Below are 26,204 nucleotides of genomic sequence, written 5' to 3'. Positions count from 1 at the left end.
GAGAATAACTCTTTTGAAATAAAAATAAATTTCTTTATGCATCTTTCTATGCATAAAATCAAAACTGATGAGAATAACTCTTTTGAAATAAAAATAAATTTCTTTATGCATCTTTCTATACATAAAATCAAAATTTGATGAAAGTAACGCTTTTATAAAAAAAATCCTTTTATGCATCTATTCAATTTTAATGAAAGTAACACTTTTATGATAAAAAATTCTTTAATGCATCTATTTATGCATAAAAATCAATTTTGATGAAAGTAACACTTTTATAATAAAAATTTCTTTTATGCATAAAAATCAATTTTGATGAAAGTAACACTTTTATAATCAAAGTATTCCCAATATGCATCTTTCTATGCATAGAAATTAATTCTAATGAAAATAATATTTTTATAATAAAAATATTTTTAATATGCACTTTTCTATGCATAGAATAAAAATAACACTCTTAGAATACACAAGCGGTGGGGATTACTCTTTTTGAATAATAAAAGATAGAACTTATTTCACAAAATTTAAGAAAATTTTGCCATAACCTCCTTTGTATAGCTAACCATTTTTCAATTTTTTTCATTCTCAAGTTACTTAGAATTATCCCAAATGGTTTAAAGCATTCTAAACTAATCAAATTTCACTTTTTAAAGAGAAACAATATGAAAAGTTTAATTATAACAATTTGATTACACATCTAGGATAAAGAAAGGCTGAATTCAAGAATGAAGAGAGGGGGAAAGCCTTTCCAACAAGGCATAGCATAATTTTTCATAAAGAAAACAAAAATTAGAAAACCATTAATTGGAATAAAGAAAAAGTAGGATTTCTAGCTTACATGAATTTTTGTGAGCTTTCCTTTGGCTTGATGGTTTGAGGAATCTACTCTTGTTTGCAACAAGAGTGGCCACCAATTCTTTTGAAGAGGAAATGGTCAAAAACTAATGAATTATCAATAAATTCACTGTTTTTGGCTCTGGGGAGTAGTAGAGTAACAGTGCATAAAACCCTATCAACCATTTACAAATGGGGAGGCTTCATTTATAGGAAAAAGTGAGCCTCTAACCAAGCAAACTGATTCTAGAATTTTTCAGATCAGTTTGGTCAATTTTTGACCATTTTTAGGTCAGTTTAGCTTACTTTTTGGATCTAGTTGAAGCAGGAGAGAGGAGAGATGAAAATATCTCATTATTTGTGAGTTTAAAACTCAACCACACATGTGAAATAGGAACCTCCTTCATGAGGGGAATTCCCCCACACCGAGGTGTCAAAAATGCATCATTTCTTCTAAATATCTCTTCTTTTTTAACTAATAACCTTGTCCTTAGTCAACTCTTCATCTTATGTGAGTATTTACTCATTTTTGGGGGGATTTCCTTTTAATCTTCAATTTATCTCCTCCCTACATTTGGATTAATCTAATTGGTCCTCCACCATAGGAACCTTAATTCAAAAATTTCAAAAAATCCCCCTTAGGCTAAGGTCCTTTTTACCTGATTTCAATTTATTCCAATTGCACATTGAAAATTTATTTTTGAATATCTATTTCAGGGGAAACCATGTTAGACTCTAGGAGGATTTTTATATCCAAAAATATCTCAATTTTGAATTACCTTCCTCTAGATATTTTCTCTCTCTAGGCCAAAACAGGGTAAAACAGGATCTTTCTTTTATTTCAGAGAGGGGAATAGTTATAAGATCAGAAGGGGAGGTCTTTACACCTGCACACCTCAAAAGCTGGAGGGAGGAATCTTACATCCTACCCCACTTAAAAAACGCGAGATATCCTCATCTTGCAAAATTACAGGAGAACTCTTTTCCTTAGTTTGGTGAACCCAACAGAATCCTGGGATAAAGATCCCTTATATAAAACTCATCAATCAGATAATAATTCACTCAGATCGCATCATTCAAATCCTTATCACAATAATGGTCCATTAGACCGAATTTTCTATCTGAATAGTCCATGGAAATTTTCAATTATATAGATTTTTAATTTGACATCCCTTAACTTGATCCACTGGGTCAAGTGTTAACAGCAATCTGCTAGCACAATCCACTAATCTCATAGTGACTTGCTAAAGTCATTAACATCATTCCAGCTAACGAACATCATCACAGGGACTCGTCCCATTCATCCTCATTGTGGTTTTGCTTAGTTTATTACATTTCAACCAAAATTTAGGAATCTTCATTTTTCAATCAGAATCCAAATCAACTCATCAGTTCTCAACCAAAATTTAAAATCATATCAACCACATTCGAATTCATCATCTTCAATAGTATTAATGCTTATAATTTCAAGTCTTAGATTTACTCGTATATACTGCAAGTAAAGAGCTGCAGTTATACCCTCGGTATATACGGGTAGTCATGGTCCTTGGAACTATAAGGTAAATACCATCATGTCTAGGCCTCAAGCAAGTCATGGATTCTATACAATTGCGGTACTTCCATTTGAAGACCCAATTACCAATTTACAAATTTCAGTTTGAATATCAATTTGTATGAACTTTTTTACACAATTATAACCTTTTACTGCTTCTTCATAAATTTTTGACATTTTTGGCTTCTCGGTTGATCCTCACTAGCCAATTCGCTCTAATACCAGCTGTGAGGTCCCTATCCCCACTGCGCAACAAATTCAGGGATTCTAGCAGCAGAAGTACCACTTCTTGCGTGGGGCAAGGTCTCATACTCGGGGCCTCGTCCATGGATATCCGGACAAGAGACTAATCCATCGATTCTTCCGAAACCGATCCCGAAAAAACTTCCCTTGCCCGAAAAGCACGGGCGATTCCTCCAGGATAACTTTTCTTTAACGTAGTCCTCAAAATCCTTAACTAACTGAACTAATCTCACTGAACCCGTAAGTCCCAAGTTAGATCAGGGAGGAAAAGATTGCACTTGGATCATAGAGACCAACACTTTTTTCCTCATTGAGAGGCACAGCCGTTGACTCTTTTCCATAGAACAATTTTTGTCCGGGATTTACTTCATCTATCATACCATAATAGAATTGAGTCTCAATTTAGGGATCCATCAGTCCAGCCTAACTCCATCCAGTCCTGTGGGTTAGCCAGCCGCCCAACCACTGTAGTGATGGGATCCAATTAAGAATTTGGTTAGGTTTTGTCCCGGGTACCAGGGAAAAGAGTTCCCAGGCCCCCTAGCCGGATATTCATGCAAGCTTAAAACTAGTCACACAGCTTACACACTCAATATGAAATTGCCTTTTTCTCAGCATCAGCTATCTTTAAAACAATCATTTAATGAAACCATTGTGTTACTGATCACAATCCTCAAATCTCCGGTTGAATCCTTATTTCCAATCATTCCTTCATTGGTGTACCTATGGCATCATTGGCAACCAGAACGCTCACCACCTGATCACTCAAGGGCCTTTTCGATAGTTCCTAGCTCATAGTAGTAACCGGCAATATATTCACATATCAAAATGGAATCTCCATTGAAGATCACCAAGATCAACCAAGGATCCATATAAAAGAGCCATGGACTCATCCGTTGAGGACCAGCAAGGTCAACCAACCAGATCCATGCCCGAATTCAAAAAACAACTCTTACTCCTTGTTCTAATATCTTCCCCGATGTACGTGTGTGGGTATCTTTGGCAACCCAGAGCCCAAGCACCGTATGGTAAGCACCCTCTAGGATCCCGCAGGTCACCTAGCGCTTTACTCATAGGCCGCTTCCTTGGTCCCTCATCCACTATACCGGAAGCTCACCATTTAAATCAAACCGAGGCTGGTCAAGACTCGGCCGACCTTGCTATGCGAGACGTCCTCCGTTGACTCTCCGTCAGTAGTTGCAACTTTAATAGATAGGTCTCCACAACCTCATTCACAAGACGATCAAAATGCTTCCCCAGCATTCTTGACATAAAACAGTCATTTAAAAATAGATTTCACATACAAATACAGTTCCAACAATATTTCCATTTTTTCTCATCACTCCACATCCTTTCACATTAGTCCCCATCTTTTCTCATCTTCCCACAAATTTTTTTTCCCTTCATCGATCCCTATCACATCATATCATTCCCACATCAAATCACATCCAATCGTATCATCCACACATCAAGCCACATCATCCATCCACACCAATCCACATCATCCATACATCCATCCACATCAAGCCACATTATCCACACATCCATCCACATCTTCCATACATCCATCCACACGTCAATCCACATTACCCACACATGAATCCACATCATCCATACATCCATTCACATCAATCCACATTACCCACACATCAATCCATATCATCCATACATCCATTCATGTCAATCCACATTCCCCACATATCAATCCATATCATCCATACATCCATCCACATCATCCATGTGATCAATCCACATTATCCACTCATCCATCCACATCAATCCACACATCAATCCACATTACCCACACATCAATCCATATCATCCATACATCTCATCACTTCACATACATTAACATCTATTGAGCTTACATCGCATCTTATCACATCACATCTCATCACTTCACATATATTAACATCTATCCAGCTTACATCGCATCTTATCACATCCATTTCACATCACATCTCATTAATTCACATCGCGATTCACATGCTAATACATTCATTCACGTCCCTTATTGTTCATTCACATCCTGATTCACATGTTATCATATTCATTCATGTCCCTTATCGTTCATTCACATCTCGATTCACATGTTATCTCATTCATTCACATCCTATATCATTCATTTACATTCTGATTCACATGACATCACATCTCATCTATTCATTCACATTTATCTGATTCGCATCACATATCATCACATCTATTTACCTTTCATTCTCATCACTTCTATTCTCATCACATCCATCCATCCATTCTTTCTCCCATCTATCTGATTCGCATTACATCTCATCACATCTATTCACCTCACATTCTCGTCACTCCTATTCTCATCGCATCCTTCCATCCATTCATTCCCATCTATCTGATTTGCATTACATATCATCACATCTATTTACCTCTCATTCTCATCACTTCTATTCTCATCACATCTATTCTCATCATGTCCATCCATCCATTCATTCCCATCTATCTGATTCGCATCCCATCTCATCACATCTATTTACCTCTCATTCTCATCACTTCTGTTCTTGTCACATCCATTCATCCATTCATTCCCATCTATCTAATTCCCATCCTATCTCATCACATCTATTTACCTCTCATTCTCATCACTTCTGTTCTCATCACATCCATCCATCCATTCATTCCCATCTATCTGATTCGTATCCCATCTCATCACATCTATTTACCTCTCATTCTCATCACTTCTATTCTCATCACATCTATCCATCCATTCATTCCCATCTATCTGCTTCGCATCCCATCTCATCACATCTATTTACCACTCATTCTATCACTTTTGTTCTCATCACATCCATCCATCCATTCATTTCCATCTATCTGATTCGCATCCCATCTCATCACATCTATTTACCTCTCATTCTCATCACTTCTATTCTCATCACATCCATTTACCTCTCATTCTCATCACTTCTGTTCTCATCACATCCATCCATCCATTCATTCCCATCTATCTGATTCGCATCCCATCTCATCACATCAATTTACCTCTCATTCTCATCACTTCTGTTCTCATCACATCCATCCATACATTCATTCCCATCTATCTGACTCGCATCCCATCTTATCACATCTATTTACCACTCATTCTCATCACTTCTATTCTCATCACATCCATCCATCCATTCATTCCAATCTATCTGATTCGCATCCCATCTATTCACATCTATTTTTCTCTCATTCTCATCACTTCTATTCTTATCATATCCATTCATTCTTATCTATCTGATTCGCATCCCATCTCATCACATCTATTTACCTCTCATTCTCATCACTTCTATTCTCATCACATCCATCCATCCATTCATTCCCATCTACCTGATTCACATCCCATCTCATCACATCTATTTACCTCCCATCTCATCACATCTATTTACCTCTCATTCTCATCACTTCTATTCTCATCACATCCATCCATCCATTCATTCCCATCTATCTGATTCACATCCCATCTCATCACATCTATTTACCTCTCATTCTCATCAGTTCTATTCTCATCACATCCATCCATGCATTCATTCCCATCTATCTTATTCGCATCCCATCTCATCACATCGATTTACCTCTCATTCTCATCACTTCTGTTCTCATCACATCCATCCATCCATTCATTCCCATCTATCTGATTTGCATCCCATCTCATCACATCTATTTACCTCTCATTCTCATCACTTCTGTTCTCATCACATCCATCCATCTATTCATTCCCATCTATTTGATTCGCATCCCATCTCATCCCATCTATTTACCTCTCATTCTCATCACATCCATCCATCCATTTATTTCCATCTACCTGATTCGCATCCCATCTCATCACATCTATTTACCTTTCATTCTCATCACTTCTATTCTCATCACATCCATCCATCCATCCATTCCCATCTATCTGATTCGCATCCCATCTCTTCACATCTATTTACCTCTCATTCTCATCACTTCTATTCTCATCACATCCATCCTCTATTCATTCTCATCTATCTCATTCATATCACATCTATTTATAGAATGTAAGAGAATTCTTATTTTTGATATAAAGATTCATTACGTATCTATTTATGCATAAGAACAACTTCAGTGAAAAATAACAGTTTTATAAAAATCCGTTTATGCATCTATTTATGCATAAATTCAATTTAAAGGAGAATAACACTTTCTAAATAAAAATAAATCTTTTATGCATCTTTCTATGCATAAATTCAAAATTGATGAGAATAACTCTTTTGAAACAAAAATAGAATTTTTTATGCATCTTTCTATGCATAAAATCAAAATTGATGAGAATAACTCTTTTGAAATAAAAATAAATTTCTTTATGCATCTTTTTATGCATAAAATCAAAATTGATGAGAATAACTCTTTTGAAAAAAAAATAAATTTGTTTATGCATCTTTCTATGCATAAAATCAAAATTTGATGAAAGTAACGCTTTATTAAAAAATCCTTTTATGCATCTATTCAATTTTAATGAAAGTAACACTTTTATAATAAAAAATTCTTTTATGCATCTATTTATGCATAAAAATCAATTTTGATGAAAGTAACACTTTTATAATAAAAAATTCTTTTATGCATCTATTTATGCATAAAAATCAATTTTGATGAAAGTAACACTTTTATAATCAAAGTATTCCCAATATGCATCTTTCTATGCATAGAAATTAATTCTAATGAAAATAACATTTTTATTATAAAAATATTTTTAATATGCATTTTTCTATGCATAGAATAAAAATAACACTCTTAGAATACCAAGAGGATTACTCTTTTTGAATAATAAAAGATAGAACTTATTTCACAAAATTTAAGAAAATTTTGACATAACCTCCTTTGTATAGCTAACCATTTTTCAATTTTTTTCATTCTCAAGTTACTTAGAATTATCCCAAATGGTTTAAAGCATTCTAAACTAATCAAATTCCACTTTTTAATGAGAAACAATATGAAAAGTTTAATTATAACAATTTGATTACACATCTAGGATAAAGAAAGGCTGAATTCAAGAATGAAGAGAGGGGGAAAGCCTTTCCAACAAGGCATAGCATCATTTTTCATTTTAAAGAAAACAAAAATTAGAAAACCATTAATTGAAATAAAGAAAAAGTAGGATTTCTAGCTTACATGAATTTTTGTGAGCTTTCCTTTGGCTTGATGGTTTGAGGGATCTACTCTTGTTTGCAACAAGAGTGGCCACCAATTCTTTTTAAGAGGAAATGGCCAAAAACTAATGAATTATCAATAAATTCACTGTTTTTGGCTCTGGGAAGGAGTAGAGTAACATTGCATAAAACACTATCAACCGTTTACAAAGGGGGAGGCTTCATTTATAGGAAAAAGTTAGCCTCTAACAAAGCAAATTGATTCTAGATTTTTCCACATCAGTTTGGTCAATTTTTGACCATTTTTAGCTCAGTTTAGTTGAAGCAGGAGAGAGGAGAGATGAAAATATCTCATTATTTGTGAGTTTAAAACTCAACCACACATGTGAAATAGGTGTCTCCTTTATGAGGGAAATTCCCCCACACTGAGGTGTCAAAAATGCATCATTTCTTCTAAATATCTCTTCTTTTTTAACTAATACCCTTGTCTTTAGTCAACTCTTCATCTTATGTGAGTATTTACTCATTTTTGGGGAGATTTCTGTTTATTCTTCAATTTATCTCCTCCCTAGATTTGGATTAATCTAATTGGTCCATAGGAACCTTAATTCAAAAATTTCAAAAAATATGGACCCTTAGGCTAAGGTCCTTTTTACCTGATTTCAATTTATTTCAATTGCACATTGGAAATTTCTTTTTGAATATGTGTTTCAGGGGCCTTCTCTGGTGCATGTTAAGATCCTTCTGAGTGAAGATCCACTTTCCTTTTTAAAAACATATATATTTTAGGCTTATTTTTACTATATATTATGTAGTAGCTTGATTTTTGGTGTTTGGTTTGTGATTTTAGATGTATGATAGATGGAAGAAAATAAGCAACATACATACTGTGGAGGTTATTAATAGGAAAGATGATGAAGGGAAATGGATATGCATAAGGATATCTTCTTACATCCTTTTAAACAGATCTCTAGACACAAGCCTAATGGTAAGTATATGATTTTATTTTTTTCCTAGAATATGATTACAATTAGGTTTTAATGTGAGTCTACAATATGGTCTATTTTTGGCCTAGAATATGATTACTATTAGGTTTTAATGGTGTGAGTCTAGAGCATGGTCTATTTTTGAAAACTTGAACAGTGTATATTTTTGAAGAATGGCAAAATGTGGAGTGTTTAAGTGGAAAACTAAATGTTTTCCATGCTTAAATTGGGGATTTATTATTTGAAGATAACAATGCTAGCTCTTTGGTAGCACAACACATCTTCTTCTATGATTCTTTATATGTTATGCCTTCTAGCAATGTTATGGAACCTTACAAACCATACCATTTAGGCCTACACCATGCTTACATAACATCCAAAAAAATCCAACATATGCTTGATATCAAGATGTCTAGGACTATTCCCAATTTTACAATAGGGGAGTAGTTCTTTATCCCTTTACAATATTAAAAATATGCTATATATTATTTGTAAAATCTAAAATTATCCCATGATGAGATCAACATACCATTCAAAATTGCTCATACTATTATCTAGCTCTAGAAAACATCATGGCAATTTCACCTATAAAAATTGTCCCTAAAGTAAATTGTTCATAACTAGAGATATAGAGCTTGGATTGCAAGAATATTTCTTTTTCTAAAAATTAAAAAAAAACATAGATAAAAGTCCATCCTTTTGATAAATATGACTTGAAAACCAAGTAATTTGTGTATTAATCAGAGTTAGTCCAAAATCGTGTCCCAAAATTAGAGCACCTTTCCCCCTTCCAAAATTCGAAATTCATTTATAGAATTAATCCCAATTGTAAGCCCTCAAACACTTATCCAGAATTGATCTTCTCTACCTTTCACTTTTCTCTCAAATGGATTTTACTTTCTAATATTATATAATCCTTCCTTTCATATGTATTAATAATCAAGTGTATATTGAATCTCCCACTCGTAGTAGTTTTCACACTCCTACATATGATGTCTGATTTTTTAGTTATCTATCCCGACGGTCCCACTGTCATAATTTTCACCTAAGATAAAGGTGAAATGGGACCTAACATCCACGTTGTCCTCACTTTCTTGAAGATAAAAAATGGATTAGCTAACTAGCTTAATATTACTAATGGTAAGTGTGATCCACACGTGATCTTTTACCTCCCTATATAAAGAAAGAAACCTTGATTTAGAACTTTTGAGGCTCCAATTCACTTGAAGTATTGTAATAAATAACAACTTGTGAGGCTTCAACTCACTCTAAGGTGGATATTGCAATAAGTAACACATCAAAAATTTTAAATTACATTTTCACAAATTTATACTGTTACTTTGGAATCTCAGTTTGCATTCACATTATCATTGCATGATGATTACAAAATCCATAAATTTTATGCACAATTATTCATCAACACTTGAAGTGAGAAATTTATGAAACATAATACCCATGTATAACTCCATAATTTATTTAGTTTTACTAAGCATTAATAAATATAAATTAAACATAAACAACAACATAAAATATCTTCATTCGAAGAAATTGACAAGTGTGAAGAAAAATGCAAGCACAAGCCATCTCCTTATTAGCAAAGTTTACTAAGAAACACTTTATCTTTCTTCCCAAAGGCTAAATACTAAGGAACACTTAATCTTTCTTCCCAAAGGCTAAATACTAAGGAACACTTAATCTTTCTTCCCAAAGGCTAATTAATATTAAGGAACACCTCATCCTTCTTGCCAAAGACTAAATAACACTTGATCCTTCTTGCCAAAGGCAAAAGAAGACAAAGTTTTCATTTTTGCCAAAGGCTAAAATGCTAAAGGTAAAAGAAGCCAAAGGTTTCGTTTTAAATTTTTAGCATTTCTTAAAGCCAAGACCAAGGAATACTATGATTCGTCAAAGCCAAGACTAAGGAAAACAATGAGGAATAGCTCATAGCCATTGTTTATATAGAAAAAGTTTTTGTACAATTTGTTTTTTACTTTCGCAAGAAAGACTTTTATTCACAAATTATTTTTATTTTTACTTTTTTCATACGAAAATTTTATTTTCACAAAAATTTTTCATACAAAATAAGCATATGTATTATTATTCGTAATTAAAAATTATTTAAAAATTTGAGAGTAACAACAAAAAATCATTCAAAATTTTTATTCAAGCCGAATAATGGAACTTAGGCTGCACAAGATCTTTGGGAATAAAGGAATCCCCAAAAAGCTTAAATACACATATTCTTGTTTCCACTTTCACTCAAGCGAAAGTAGCTGCCTTTTGGCATGACCATATATATAATAATAACATAAAACCTAATTTCTGTATAACCTATTACAATTTAAGAATATCATATCCAATGTGTTTGTCCTTTGTGTAGAAGAGATTATCCCCAAAAGTGTTATAAGGCTCGTTGAATTTACACATACCTATGAGGAACCATAATTTATCTTCATAGTTTTGAAATACCTTCAGAATTTGTCACTGGACTCTTTTGTACTTATTGAAGAAATAAAAACTCACAAAATACATCAAAAATAAAACAAAGACTTGAATTAAATTGATATCAAAGAGCATGGCATAGTATAAGACAAGAGAAATAGAATAACATCACCCCGTCTCAAGACAAGATTGGGTGAAATCTCCCACCTTATGCGTGTAGCTTCACTTCCATGACATGAGTATTTAGAGAATTGTATTCATAAAAATAGCCCAAGGAGCTAATAATAGTTGTGTGTTAGGCTTGCTTTCCCCACTTTTGGGTATTTCTTTACATATTGTTAACCATATGAAAGTTCCTAAGGTTTGTACATATAAAAGCCTTTGCCCAAATGATATTGGGCCTTTACACATGAAATAAGTTTGTGCACACTCGCACATATATAATAATCTTATTCACATTCACGCATTCCATTAAGCTGATTCATGCACACATTAAATCAAGCATATTTTTTTATGATTATTAATTCATCAAAAATATGATAAAATATATACCTGTAACAATCCTCCCATTTGAGGAAGTAACTATCCTCAGTTGTGTAGAAGAAAATTTTCTAACAACAAGATTATATTTGTAGGTATCGATGTCATAACCTGCAAGGTAAACTCAGAGGTTTGAACATGGCTCAGAGGCTAATTAGGCATGGCTCAGAGGTTCTTATGAACATGTAATACTGTAAAAAGATGTAAAGACTCATTGACCAAGCATGGATCAAAGGCACAAAGACTCGGCTGAACATGGACTACAACAACAAAACTCATGCGACACCTAAATTGGTGCTTCTCACACTCATCATCAAATCACAAATAATATGCACAAAATAACCTATCAACATGAAAGTCTATAGATGAAATAAAATTCTAATACATGATTAACAAAAATGATCACCAATGATCACCATCTTCACACCACCGCTCAATCCACCAGCAATACACCTCAATCGGTACGGTCCTCACACATCTCATCATGTAGTGCAGCACCTCAATCGGTACCCTTGCACTTCTCATTGGCTATACTCATAGACATTGTCCACGTTAGTTAAACAATTAACTGAACACATCATCCCAACGTCGTCTTGAGATATATACAACCCATAAGTATTTAGATAATAGCCACACACATGTTTGCCAAGTGTAAGTAACCCAGGAATCACCCCTCCATACAAACCAACTGAAGCAAACATTGGAGGCCCATAGGCATACTATATACAAGTGTCTCCGATATACAGTTGCATAAATATATGAGAGGATGGCTTCATGATTGGTGTGGAAGACTAGATCTATACATAATGCATATGCAATGAACCAATCAAATTAACGTATGTAAAACGAGTCTAAGTGTCCCATACCACATAGGCGTGTTGCACATACACACATAGGATGGTGAAAGATAGAAGACATAAATGTGTCTGGAGTAAGTACATGAAACTAATATGATGTCCCATACCACCAGATTAATTCCATAGATCACTTCCTTCATAATAAAAGTTTGAGGAGGAGTGGCCAGTCCCCTCTATGGTTTATTAATTGTGTTCTTAGGTTGTAAAAATATTATAGAAATACTTATGAAAAAGTTTTATAAAAAGAAGTAAATATATACATACCTCCATCATCGTTGTGGTGTCATTGAAATTATTTGTCAAAAAGAATTTTGACTCTCTACAGAGATGTGAGTTGTTAAACATAATTCATGAGAAACTAATCATTTTAAGAATAAAAGATAAATTGATTATGGATATAAAGATAAGAAACTAACCTTGAGTTGAAAAGCTGTTTGAGAGGGTGTGAGATTATAAATAAAGAATAGATAAAATTAATTTTTCAATACATCAAAATTTTAAGCAAAAATATAAATATGAATGACTAGTAACAATTGTAACAATCATGATTAAGTAAACAAGTCTAGATGATGAAAGATTAATTTGTATTTTGAAGTTAAAATAAACTTGAATAATAAATATGAAACTTAGCAATCATAAGGTTCAGTTAAGCATAAGAGAGTTGTACCTTTTATATATTCAATTGTTTGCAATGATATTCTACATTGAGAAAAATGAGAAAGCAATGCGAATGGATTAAAATATAATTATTCTTCCAAACGTAACTAGGGTTATATTAAATTATGACTTTATAAGAAATAGAACTTATAGTAGTATGGTTACGCATAATTACTTAAGCATGATCATTATTGTAAGAATAGAAATGAGAAACTTACTTGGAAGGTGTTCGAGTCATTGTCTGAAAGATAAAACTTATATAGAAATATTGGAATAATTATTTACTAAGTTATAGAGGGCAGTCACTTACTTGTAAGTGTCGAATAGCTTTACTACAAAATACATCATTAAAAGGACACAAATATCACAAGCATATGTGATGTTTTAATTATGGAAAATGGAAAAACTTACTTGGGTTGGACTGTAAAATATCAGTTAGAAGAAAACGAATAGATAAATAATAATTTTTATTTTATGCAAATAATCAAATTGCACAAAGTGAATAGTTATCTAGTAAATCATTAGACACTTCAATTGTTAATTCATAAAATTTAAAAGTGTAATTATTACTTAGCTTTCACCTGCAATTTGTAAAAAGTCGAAAGTTCACGTGTCAAAGAATAGGAAGAATAATATTTGTTGATGTCCAAAAATCAGTTAATAATCATGGATACAAAAATCTTCAAAAACTTGAGAATGTTGCTGACGTAGAAGATAACTCCTTAACTCCGAAATAAATCGAAATAATAACTTGTTGAAGAGGTCGTTAAAAGAGTTAAAAATTTGTGAAAGAAGATAACCGAGGTAATAATTTCTTGATGCCGAGCTCAAAGGTCAAAGTAGTCATTGTAATAGTCTCGTTCTTCATTATCATCAATCATCTTTATTCCAGTGTAATATATTTTGATTTTTCAAGATATTAAGGTGTACCTAGATTATCATAAATTCCTTGATGTTGATAATTACCTGCTCGAAGAGAAGTTGTCGTCGTCATGTGGTTGACTCGTGAAAAATAAGAACCCTTAATGAAATCTTTGTCTCTAAGTTCACCTCTTTGTCTCTTTCACCTCTTTGTCCACAAGTCTTTGACCGGCTTCAAGAAGCTTGAATTAATCCAAAGCTCTGATACCATTGTCTCACGACGGGACCCTTTTGTACTTCTGATACCATTGTCTCACGGGACCCTTTTGTACTTCTTGAAGAAATAATTAAAAACTCACAAAATACATCAAAAATTAAAACAAATACTTGAATTAAATCGATATCAAAGAGCTTAGCATAGTATAAGACAAGAGAAATAGAATAACATCACCATCAAGACAAGATTGGGTGTAATCTGCCTCCCCTTGCATGTAGCTCCACTTCCACGACATCAGTATGTAGAGAATTGTATTCATAAAAATAGCCCAAGGAGATAAGAATAGTTGTGCATACAAATTGGGCTTGCTTTTCCCACTTTTGGGTATTGCTTTACATATTATTAACCATATGAAAGTTCCTAAGGTTTGTACATATAAAAGCCTTTGCACAAATATAAATGCTATTGGGCCTTTACACATGAAATAACTTTGTGCACACTCGCACACATATATAATAACGTTGTGCACATTTGCACATTCCATTAAGCCGATTCCTGCACACATTAAATTAAAACATATTTTCCTACGATTATGAATTCATCAAAAATATGATAAAATATATACCTATAACATAATTTGTCTACATACCTACAAGAAGAACCATACTTTGTCTTCATAGTTTTGCAATACCTTCAAATAGATGAGGATATAAGAGATTGCCACATAGCTCTAAAGAGGTATCACATATCCCATATGGAAAAGGTAGCAAAAAAAGTCTCCCATATTATGCATCAAGATATGAAAAGTTCCCAAAAGAGATGATATTAAACACAACAGCAGTTGCCTGTATGGCTATTAAATCAACCCAACATTTGAAGCATTGCATGACTATTCCCAATTTTTTCAAATGGAGAATTTGTCTTTACCCCCTTTTAAATTGGTTGATACATGTCCTTGAACAAAATTGAAAGTAATTCATAGATGCTCCATAAAAAAAGACTATATTAGGGAGTTTGGGAAAATCCCATTACTTTGGGAATCTACTTTTCAAACTACTTTTTGGTGTATATGGAGCATACCAATTCGAGAATGTGGATTTAAAACCTACTCTTTAAGAGCTTTCCAAGAATATGTCACATTAGGGGGTTTTAACAAGATCTAAAAAGGTTTTACCATGCGCCCCATTTTTAAGTGGGAATTGGGATTTTCCCAAACTTCCTAATATGGTCTTAAAACCAAAAACGATCCTAAGATCAGATCTATAAATATGTTGCAAAAATTTCCCCAATAGTAAATCAGCCATAACTAGAGCTATAGACCTTAGATTACAATGTTTTTTTTCTTATTTAGAATCTAGGAAGTAAATTTTAAAGATTATTCTTGGAAGTTAGGCCAAATTATCTTGCAAGGCCAAGTAACTTGTGCTACAAGAAGTAGTCCCACTCACCCTCGTTAAAAATAAACACAATGCATTGCTAGTCACACTAATAATTGTCAAGTCCCAAAGAAGAGCTTTTGAAATTATCAATACTCCTACATCACAACTAATTATGCTTAGAGAGCTAAACGGTTTCTTCTAAGCATCTTAAGGATGTTCACCCATATTGTTGAACACTAAAATTATAACATCATAAAACTAGTAAACATGGCAAAACTTATGCAAAAGTATTAGAAGTAGCAAATGGGCACCCTTGGGTTATTACTTACTCTAGGGTGTCAAAGTGGGAAAAGTGTTACAAAATGTGTAAGTCGATTTCCTCATATTATAGTAATGTTTCCATTTGCACAATAGAGTTAAGTGTGATCTATCTACTCTATCTTCCTTGCAACCCTATGTGTGTGTGGGTATGCCATTGCTAAGAGTTTTGGGCTACATGTAGTTGTCCCACCTTAGACCCTTTTGGTTTAAGATGTTAAAATGATGCAATCATGTATAAAGGGATTTTATCTCTTAGTATGGAAGAGGAGTGTTGAAACCTCTATAAAAAGCATCTCACTTATCCGTTTATCATATTAGGCTATCAATGCGAGGTGTAAACCTCTAGAAATGACCTTCTGGGCTTCTTCCATTTAGGTGTTGAATTTCAAATGGTAGTGTATATCAATAAAGCTAATCTTGTGCAAGAAAGAGCCCCTCTCAAGTATGGGTGGCTCTTAGTGTGAAATTTTATTACCTTTTCACTACCTTGGCTATTGAGAGTATGGTGGATTAGCTAGCTGGCCAAGATACCATTAGTATGATGAGAGGAACTTATCTTCTATATGTTATACATGTAGGAACAATGGGATGAGGGCCTTCATTTTTTATGTTATTGAGATCTACAGTCTTCACATACCATTGTGGTGTTGTTCGTCGATGTTGATTTAAATACCCTTGAAAATAGATACATATATTAATGCTAATGGAAATCAAGCTCTTCATTTTTTATTGTGGTCTTGTTATTATTGAAGATCTTGTTACATATACTAATGCTGATGTAATAGTCATATTTAATGAGAACCATTTGATACTTAGTCAACTTACATTAAACTACTTATATCTAATGAGATCCATTTAATACTCAGCCAATTTACACTGAAAAGTGTCATCACAACCCTTGGAAAGTTATAATCTCACCAAGACTAGTCATATCTAATGAGATCCATTTGATACTTACTCAATCTACATTACACATAAGATAATTCCACAATACCTCATCACCTCAAGTCTCAATAGTATAAAAAATGCATTCCATAAATACATATGGTTTATAATATGATCATGCTGGAGATGATAAAGAATGAGATATTGATTCCTTCATAAGCTAGGCCAATGGAGTTTGTGCTCATCATCATACATTTCTTTAGGCATATTTTCATGTCATAAATGCAATGATACCTTACTCAATCTACATTACACATAACATAATTCCACAATACCTCATCACCTCAAGGCATATTTTCATGTCATAAATGCAATGATACCTTACTCAATCTACATTACACATAACATAATTCCACAATACCTCATCACCTCAAGTCTCAATAGTATAAAAAATGCATTCCATAAATACATAGGGTTTATAATATGATCATGCTGGAGATGATAAAGAATGAGATATTGATTCCTTCATAAGCTAGGCCAATGGAGTTTGTGCTCATCATCATACATTTCTTTAGGCATATTTTCATGTCATAAATACAATGATACCTTACTCAATCTACATTACACATAAGATAATTCCACAATACCTCATCACCTCAAGTCTCAATAGTATAAAGAATGAGATATTGATTCCTTCATAAGCTAGGCCAATGGAGTTTGTGCTCATCATCATACATTTCTTTAGGCATATTTTCATGTCATAAATGCAATGATACCTTACTCAATCTACATTACACATAAGATAATTCCACAATACCTCATCACCTCAAGTCTCAATAGTATAAAAAATGCATTCCATAAATACATAGGGTTTATAATATGATCATGCTGGAGATGATAAAGAATGAGATATTGATTCCTTCATAAGCTAGGCCAATGGAGTTTGTGCTCATCATCATACATTTCTTTAGGCATATTTTCATGTCATAAATGCAATGATACCTTGCAAAAGACGTCCAAATTGTTAAGTGATCCCATGTCCACATTTATGTGTCCCTAAGACACTCTACTAATTAAAAGTTGTGTCTCGCACAATTCCCCTAGAGAAGCAATGGTGGGTCTTGTTTTAGGTGTAATGGCTGTAAGACAACTTTTTGTGTGGATACAAGCATTGGATACCTTCATTTGTGATAACTATGTCCATATATAGTACTACAAGTGGTGTGGTGGGTGCGTATACAATGCGGGTGTGCGATTATGTAGTACAAACACAATCACCACCCTCAGCACCATGACATTAATGAATTGTCAAAAACTTAGCAAGGCCCTCAATAGTAGCATCCTGCAATAGTAGCACCACACTAGTATAAGAAGAGCAGCATATGAAGATTCTAAGCTTCAAGATCAATAATAGTATATCCAATAAACATCACATCAAGAAATAAAGAACCCGAACTAGTGACTAAGTATCAAATGGTTCTCATTAAATATGACTATTAACTCTGACTAGTCCTAGTGAGATTATAACTTTCCAAGGGTTGTGATGACACTTTTTAATGTGGGGGTAATGAGGAACCATGACATTATCTTATTTTTAATTAGATATGACTAGTTCTAGTGAGATTCTAACTTTCTAAGGGTTGTGATTCCACTCTTTCAATGTGGGAACCCCCACAACTCCAAGTCTCCCGGGGGAATAGTTGATGTGAAATTGTTTTTGTGTGAAGAATTGCCAACAATAGAACTTCCTTGTTAAGAGGGGAGTCATGTGGCATGCAAGAACCCAGGGTCTGGAGTTCATCTACCAAGAAGCTGCTCCAACGTCTTTATGTGGATGTCACATAAAATCGCTACATTGGCTCTCTTGTGTGTGGATTCTTGTGTGTGGATTCTGGAATGTTTTTTTTATTTTTATTGCAAGTGTTATTTTAAAGATGGAATTGAGGGAGGCATGCGGGAGAAGGGGGCGGGTATTGAACCCGAGCTGTCGCGGTGTAGATTCGGGAATGTTGACATGAGAGCTTTATGTACAACCTACAACTACACTAGGAAGCGTTATTAGTTATTTTTATAAATAAATAAAATCGTGGCACAACACATAATGTGGACGTGGTTGGCCTCACGTTGGATATTTTCAAAAAAAAATGCATGGAAAAAAAGTCAAAGGCACATGACGTGGAAGGATCCCGAACCTTTGGATATATAATACATATATATTTGGAAAAAATGGTCTCAATAATTAAAAAATAAACCTTTATTTAGAAGAAAGATTGACCTTAAGGCATGTGATTCCTTTCGTAAACTAATTGTATTTAAATATTTAATAAAAGCCCACGTAAACTAATTGTATTTAAATATTTAATAAAAGCCCACGTAAACTAATTGTATTTAAATATTTAATAAAAGCCCACGTTGATTCCTTGTGTCTGCAGATATGACCCATTACTTTGAGATACATACATATATAGTGGGCTGTGTGCATGCTTGATCAAAGGGTGATTAGCGTACTAATTAATTAGAGCCTCTTCATTATTATTTGCTGTTGAAGTGCTTATTAGTCTGCCTCCACCGGATTATCATCTCATGGCTTATGCGTGTACATAGTGGCTTTTTTATCGTCCATTGCAGCCAAGCTAACCTGTTTGGATATATGTAAGACATTAAAACAAATCCCAAAAAAAAAAAACTTGGTTGCATTAATTATTTCATATTGTTTATTGATGTAATCCTCGCGATAATTAGGAGTTGCACATGCTAAATCACGATGTGATATTAACGCAATCATTAGGAGTTGCACATGCAAAATCATGTTATGATATTAACGCAATCATTAAACGCTCTGTAATCTGTGTGATTAGCTGTTAATTTGCGAAACCCATTTTTTTAAATCATATTTACTTGTGTCTGCAGATATGACCCATTACTTGCTCTTTTGACATGCATTCAGGGATATAGTATGCTTGATCTAAGGGTGATTAGAGTACTAATTTCAGCCTATTTGCTATTAAGTGCTTATTAATCTACCTCCACCGGATGATCGTCTCATCGCTAATGCGTGTATACAGTGGCTTTTTATCATCCATTGAAGCCAAGCGAGCCTGTGGTTTTTGATTTGGATATATGTAAGACATTAAAACAAACCCAAAAAAAAAAAACTTGGTTGCGTTAATCATTTCATATTCTTTGTAATCCTTGTGATAATTAGTAGTTGCACATGCTAAACTACGAGGTAATATTAACGCAATCATCAGGAGTTGCACATGCAAAATCATGATGTGATATTAACGCAATCATTACATGCTTTGTAATCTGTGTGATTAGTTGTTAATTTGCGAAATCATGATCTGATGTGATTATATTTATACCCATCTTGCAGCTGTGTGCTCATAAGATGGCCAGCCAAATAATTGATTTGGCCATAATAGAGAGGGTTTCATCAGCAAGGAGGGAGTCATGCAGCACCCTGGACCTTCTGCCACCTCCACGTTATCCATCCATGCCAAGATATCCCACATCCATATCCACTGCTAACGAGTTTGATGTCAGTGATGTGAGGAAGGTCACGTTCTCAGTTTTGGGCATGACATGCGCCGCATGTGCGGGTTCGATCGAAAAAGCCGTGAAGCGCTTGGCAGGGATCGAAGACGCAACCGTGGCTCTCTTGCAGAACCGGGCTCAAGTGGTTTACCGCCCAGCTTTTGTCAATGTAAGCATATAATTAATCCTATCAGTTTGTTAATGTAATTAGCATATTTATAAATCCCAATCATATCTTGCACTGTAAACATGAATTATGATGCATGGTTTTTCTCTTGCAGTCCCTTAAATATTGAATATATATGTATATATATATATTCTATGGTCTGTCTGTAACCATTTCTTGCATTCCTTTAATGTTTACATGCTAATCACTATGTTTACATTCCTTTAATGTTTACATGCTAATCATTATGTATTAGAGAGTTAAAAGACCACCATCTACCTTACAAGATGATAGAGTATCATATACACTGTCTGTATTAAAAGATGATAAATAACATCCAAAGATGCCTTAGGTATGCCTAATATCATTATTGTGATCGGATTAACGTTCAAGTATGAGCAAGATCAGGTTTTTTTTTTCCTTTTTGTGAGAAAGAAAATAATATTATTAATCAAGAGAAATTACATCACAACCCTATGTAAAGCTGCTAAGCCAAGCAGTTAATCAAAAGATTCCTGGCATTCATGGCCAACTGGTTCCTCTTTGGAGGCACACCACAATGGCAATGGCAATTTCACACGTGTCTCTTTATGGACATCTAGGTAGGACATCTTTTCTTCCCAAGGCCAAGCTTGATGTAATATGTCATTCTAACCAATGTGTACTTTCTCAACCAATGCTTTTCACACTGTCAGCGGTGCTGGCTTACAAGCTGGGCTGGCAAATCTGGATTCAAATGTATAAACAGGATTGCCTACCACAGCTCCTCCCTAGCAAAAACATGAGAATGGGGTTGGAGCTTTGTCACCGCCACATTTTGACAGCTATGACATTAGCTATTACAGTGTTGAGGGTGCTATGAAATTCCTAGACGAATACTTAGCTCTATTTATCTTTGATTATGCATGTTGCATGCTAATAAATCACTAACCAAGCTGCCATTAAATTCCTTAGATGAAAACACACCACTGTGTGCCAAAGAGGATAGATTGCCCTAACAGTAACTACGGTGCAGCATGGTTCTTAGAAGCACAGTAAGCTGTATTATATATGATCATGCATGCCATATGCCATCAAACTAATGACCTAAGTTGCTAACCTCCGGGGGAGGGGGGGGGGGGTCACTCATAAATATGTAAGCGTAGCACATGGGTTCAACAGAAGGCATTTTTAAAATTCTTTTTTTTCACATTTTTTACATACAAAAGGGTACCATTTAAAGGGGCTATTCACAGATTGAATAGAAAAAGGGTATTTTTTATTCATGAAAAATTCACAAATAAGATAATTTTAAAATAGGCCTTGATCACATGATATACAAGGGGTTTACATATAGTGAACCCCCCGAGTTGCTAACTAACTTGTTTAAGGGTACATCTGTGTTGATGAGGGTAACTAATGTGTGTAGGAGGAAACCATATGCGAAACAATAGTAGATGCTGGATTCGAAGCAAGCATCATGGAATCTAACTCTGATTTTCAAGATGGAAATATCTTAACATGCCGCCTGCGCATCAAGGGCATGACCTGCACCTCATGTTCAAGCAGCATTGAGGACAATCTGAAAAAGCTCAAGGGTGTACAGAGAGCCGTGGTAGCGTTAGCGACAGAGGAGGCAGAGATTAGATATGATCCCAAGCTTGTGAGCTACAAGCAGCTGATGGATGAAGTGGTGGACACCGGTTTTGAAGCCGAACTTATCAGTGCAGGCGAGGAGAGCAACAACGTGACATTGAAGCTTGAAGGTGTGCATTCCAATGAAGGCATGCAGCTCATTCAGCTCTCTCTTGAGGCGCTGCCTGGAGTCAAGTCGGTAGAGATGGACCTGGAGGGTGAGAGGGTCATACTACAATATGATCCTGACCATACTGGCCCTAGGTGTTTCATAGAGGTTATTGAACAAACAGGTGGCTCCAATGGGCAGTATAAAGCAAGTCTTTACAATCATCCGGGCTTGGGAGGACCCAATAGAAGCGAAGAAATCAAGAAATACAAGCAGGCTTTCCTATGGAGTTGCTTATTTACTGTGCCCGTGTTTTTGTTTGCCATGGTTTTCATGTACATTCATGCCATAAACCGTAAATTAGAGACTAAGATCATAAACATGCTCACTGTGGGTCAGCTTATCAGGTGGGTGCTTTCCACTCCAGTGCAGTTCTATTTTGGGAGGAGATTCTATGTGGGTGCCTACAAGTCGCTCCGCCATGGATCGGCTAACATGGATGTGTTGATTGCACTGGGTACGAATGCCGCCTACTTCTACTCTCTTTACACAATCCTTCGAGCCGCCAGTTCTAGTCATTTTGAAGGTGCCGATTTCTTCGAAACAAGTGCAATGCTCATCTCTTTTATCCTCTTGGGCAAGTTCTTGGAAGTTTTGGCAAAAGGGAAGACATCTGAGGCCATTGCAAAGCTGATGGAGCTTGCTCCTCCCATAGCCACATTAGTCACTGTGGATCAAGATGGAAATGTTATCTCTGAGAGAGAGATCAGCACACAGCTTATCCAGCGCAACGACATCATCAAGGTGCTTCCGGGGTCCAAGGTTCCTACTGATGGGGTGGTGGTTTGGGGGCAAAGCCATGTGAATGAGAGCATGATCACAGGAGAGGCAAGGCCTGTGTCTAAGAAGCTAGGTGATGGGGTGATAGGTGGGAGTGTGAATCAGAGTGGAGCTATGCATGTGAAAGCCACCCGGGTAGGCTCTGAGACTGCCTTGTCTCAAATTGTGAGACTTGTGGAAGCTGCACAGATGGCAAAGGCACCGGTGCAGAAATTGGCTGATGGAATTTCTCGTTACTTTGTACCATTTGTAAGTATACTTGAATCATCATTGTTTCAAGAAAATAACGTGTAAGTTCATCTCAGGCTACTTGCTTGAAAGAGATTTAAATGTACACCTTATGACTTTGCTTTGTTAACTTGGAGTGATGAAGGTGGTGTTGGTGGCATTCGTTACCTGGCTGGCATGGTACTCAGCTGGCAAGTCAGGGTCTTACCCGAAGTCTTGGATCCCATCTGCCATGGATGAATTTGAGCTGGCTTTGCAGTTTGGCATCTCCGTGCTGGTGATTGCGTGCCCTTGTGCATTGGGCTTGGCCACCCCAACAGCAGTCATGGTGGCAACAGGGAAGGGTGCCTCTCAAGGTGTCCTCATAAAAGGTGGGCATGCCTTAGAAAGCACTCACAAGGTAAAATCCTGAGCTAATTGGATGATGGTTTGTCTATTGGCTTTTCATTTTTCTTATCTAATCTACCGAGTTCTTCATTATCATCACCACTGCCGCCGCCGCCGCCACCACCACCACCACCGCACCATCAGCATTATCATTATCGTCTTCATTGTCATCATCATCATCATCATCATTTTTGTTATCATCTTTGTCATTGTTGTCATTCTCTTCCTCCTTATCATCATCGTTATTGTCGTTATCATCTTCGTGAACCTTATCCGCCTCTCCCCCCCCTCCTCATCATCATTATCACCACCACCACTACTACTACCATCATTGCCATTGGCTTCATCGTTGTCATCATTATCATCATCATCACCACACCATCATTGCTATATTCATGTTGTTACCATCTCTTCACATTCTGAAATCTCCGTTCGTTTGAACATGGACAGATACGTTACATTGTGTTTGACAAAACTGGTACACTGACTATTGGTAAGCCCATAGTGGTGGGCACCAGGTTGTTCAAGAACATGGCCCTTCAAGGCTTCTATACCCTGACAGCAGCATTGGAGGTGAAAGCATGAGCCCTGCAAATACAGTTACTCATTAAGCTAAAGCCAAACTGTCATCCTTGTAGTTTCCCAAGCAATATTTTCTCACTGTGGTCCCTTAATCATGCAGGCCAACAGTGAGCATCCATTAGCAAAGGCCATCATAGAGTATGCAACCTCGCTACATGCAGGCGAAGGGGGCTCTAATAGTTTCATAAGCTCGCTGCAACAAGCTGAAAGCTTTGAGACAATAACAGGCCAAGGGGTGTGTGCTAAGGTACAGGGTAAAAAATGTATGGTGGGAAACCGCCAATTGATCGTGGGAGCTGGCATTGAAGTGACAGAGGAAGTGGAGGAGTATCTGAGAGACACAGAGGCCATGGCTCGCACAGGGGTGCTGGTGGCCATTGAAGATGAAGTGGTGGGTGCCATTTCCATCTCTGACCCTGTGAAGCCTGATGCCAGGACTGTCATTTCACACCTGAAATCTATGGGTGTCCACAGCATCATGGTCACTGGTGATAACTGGGGCACGGCCAATGCCATAGCCAGGGAAGTGGGAATCGATGAGGTTATGGCACAGACATCCCCGAGCGGAAAGGCGGACAAGGTCAAAGAGCTGCAGGTTTGTTTCCCCTTTCATGGTGTGTGATGAGTATGTGAATGTCTAATGCTTCTAAAGTTTTCAACTTTTTATGTGAATGTCTAATGCTTCTAAAGTTTTCAACTTTTTATGCTAGACATCTGGCAAGACGGTGGCCATGGTTGGTGATGGCATCAATGACTCGCCCGCCCTTGTAGCAGCAGATGTGGGCATGGCCATTGGTGCCGGCACCGACGTGGCAATCGAGGCTGCAGACATCGTCCTTATGAGGAGTGATCTGGCTGATGTGGTGGCGGCAATCGATCTATCAAGGAAGACATTCTCAAGGATCAAGCTAAACTACATGTGGGCACTTGGATACAATGTGATAGGCATTCCAATAGCTGCAGGGGCACTCTTCCCTGCAACGGGCATTCGCTTGCCGCCATGGGTGGCAGGAGCAGCCATGGCTGCCTCATCAGTAAGTGTGGTGTGCTCATCTTTGTTGTTAAGGTTCTACAAGGCACCATCTATCCATGCATAAACTTCAAAGGGTCTTGTCACACTTGGGATGGGTTACTCTAATGGACCATGGGTGGTTAATCCTTTGTTCTTTCATAGTTCCTTGCTCTCTTTTCTTGCTTTAGCCATTCGTCCCCCTCCTCCCCCCCCCCCCCCCCCCCCCCCCCCCCACCCCCCCTTCCCCTTTTCATGATTCCGTGGCCATTGGCCTTTACTCTTGCTTAAAATTAATGATGTATACATCATATCCACAAGGTTCAAGTAATATATATAGCACACTCCATCTCCAACCAGAGTGAAGTTCATAGTTCTTTCCTTTTGCATGATTAGAGATGAGAGTTTTCTACAGTTTTGTGTACATATTTTGCTCAGTTAATGTATTTCTTTGAGAGAGGAGCACCATGAGAATTTTCTTTGAATGATTCTCTGATGGGAGAAAGGCTGGATCTGGCTTAGAATGTATATATACTGTTTAATTAACTACATTTTTTGAGGAGAAAATTTCTATTTTGCTTACTAGTCAAGCAACTTTTTCAAAGGATTGAAGTGGCCTTATTTGAGTGATTCCTACGAATGCTCGCCCTCACGCATTTGAATCTACAACTATGTAACTATGTAAACTAAACATAATGGGATGTGCACTATGTTTTTGTCATGTGCCATCAAAATATACCATGAAAGTTGGAAAGACAAAAGGAACTAAATTTGCCAAAATTAGATGAAGTAGTACCTGGAAGTGAAAAGGAATGCAAATGGTGTCCTCCTTATGGTTAAT

At 35.9% G+C, this 26,204-nt stretch overlaps 1 protein-coding gene across 2 annotated transcripts; it reads left to right on the top strand.

The window, feature by feature from the left end:
* The first annotated feature begins 19,321 nt into the window (after positions 1-19,321).
* LOC147618797 (putative copper-transporting ATPase HMA5) lies at positions 19,322-25,521 on the top strand. 2 transcript variants are annotated; one of them, XM_086773865.1, is made up of 7 exons: positions 19,322-19,543; positions 20,268-20,597; positions 22,003-23,406; positions 23,531-23,785; positions 24,223-24,345; positions 24,455-24,949; positions 25,065-25,521. In XM_086773865.1, exons 2-7 carry the CDS (start codon positions 20,283-20,285, stop codon positions 25,449-25,451), a joined length of 2,979 nt encoding a protein of 992 aa, XP_086629991.1. In that variant the 5' UTR covers positions 19,322-19,543; positions 20,268-20,282; the 3' UTR covers positions 25,452-25,521. The 2 variants fall into 2 exon arrangements, with proteins under 2 accessions (XP_086629991.1, XP_086629992.1); XM_086773866.1 differs by lacking the exon at positions 19,322-19,543 and adding an exon at positions 19,802-20,013.
* Positions 25,522-26,204: the final 683 nt, after the last annotated feature.

The sequence above is a fragment of the Cibotium barometz genome, chromosome 34 (genome assembly GCF_041138505.1).
Source record: "Cibotium barometz isolate CiBa-2024 chromosome 34, ASM4113850v1, whole genome shotgun sequence".
Classification (NCBI taxonomy): domain Eukaryota; kingdom Viridiplantae; phylum Streptophyta; class Polypodiopsida; order Cyatheales; family Cibotiaceae; genus Cibotium; species Cibotium barometz.
The sequence above is the reverse complement of the archived record's forward strand: the minus strand, read 5'-3'. Positions and strand labels throughout refer to the sequence as shown.

What these genes read in the sequence shown, in the direction of transcription:
- LOC147618797 (XM_086773865.1), top strand. Translation starts at nt 20,283, where the DNA reads ATGGCCAGCCAAATAATTGATTTGGCCATAATAGAGAGGGTTTCATCA. An exon ending in ACCGCCCAGCTTTTGTCAAT is followed by an intron (nt 20,598 to 22,002) that starts GTAAGCATATAA and finishes TAATGTGTGTAG; the next exon opens with GAGGAAACCATATGCGAAAC. An exon ending in CCCTGACAGCAGCATTGGAG is followed by an intron (nt 24,346 to 24,454) that starts GTGAAAGCATGA and finishes TTAATCATGCAG; the next exon opens with GCCAACAGTGAGCATCCATT.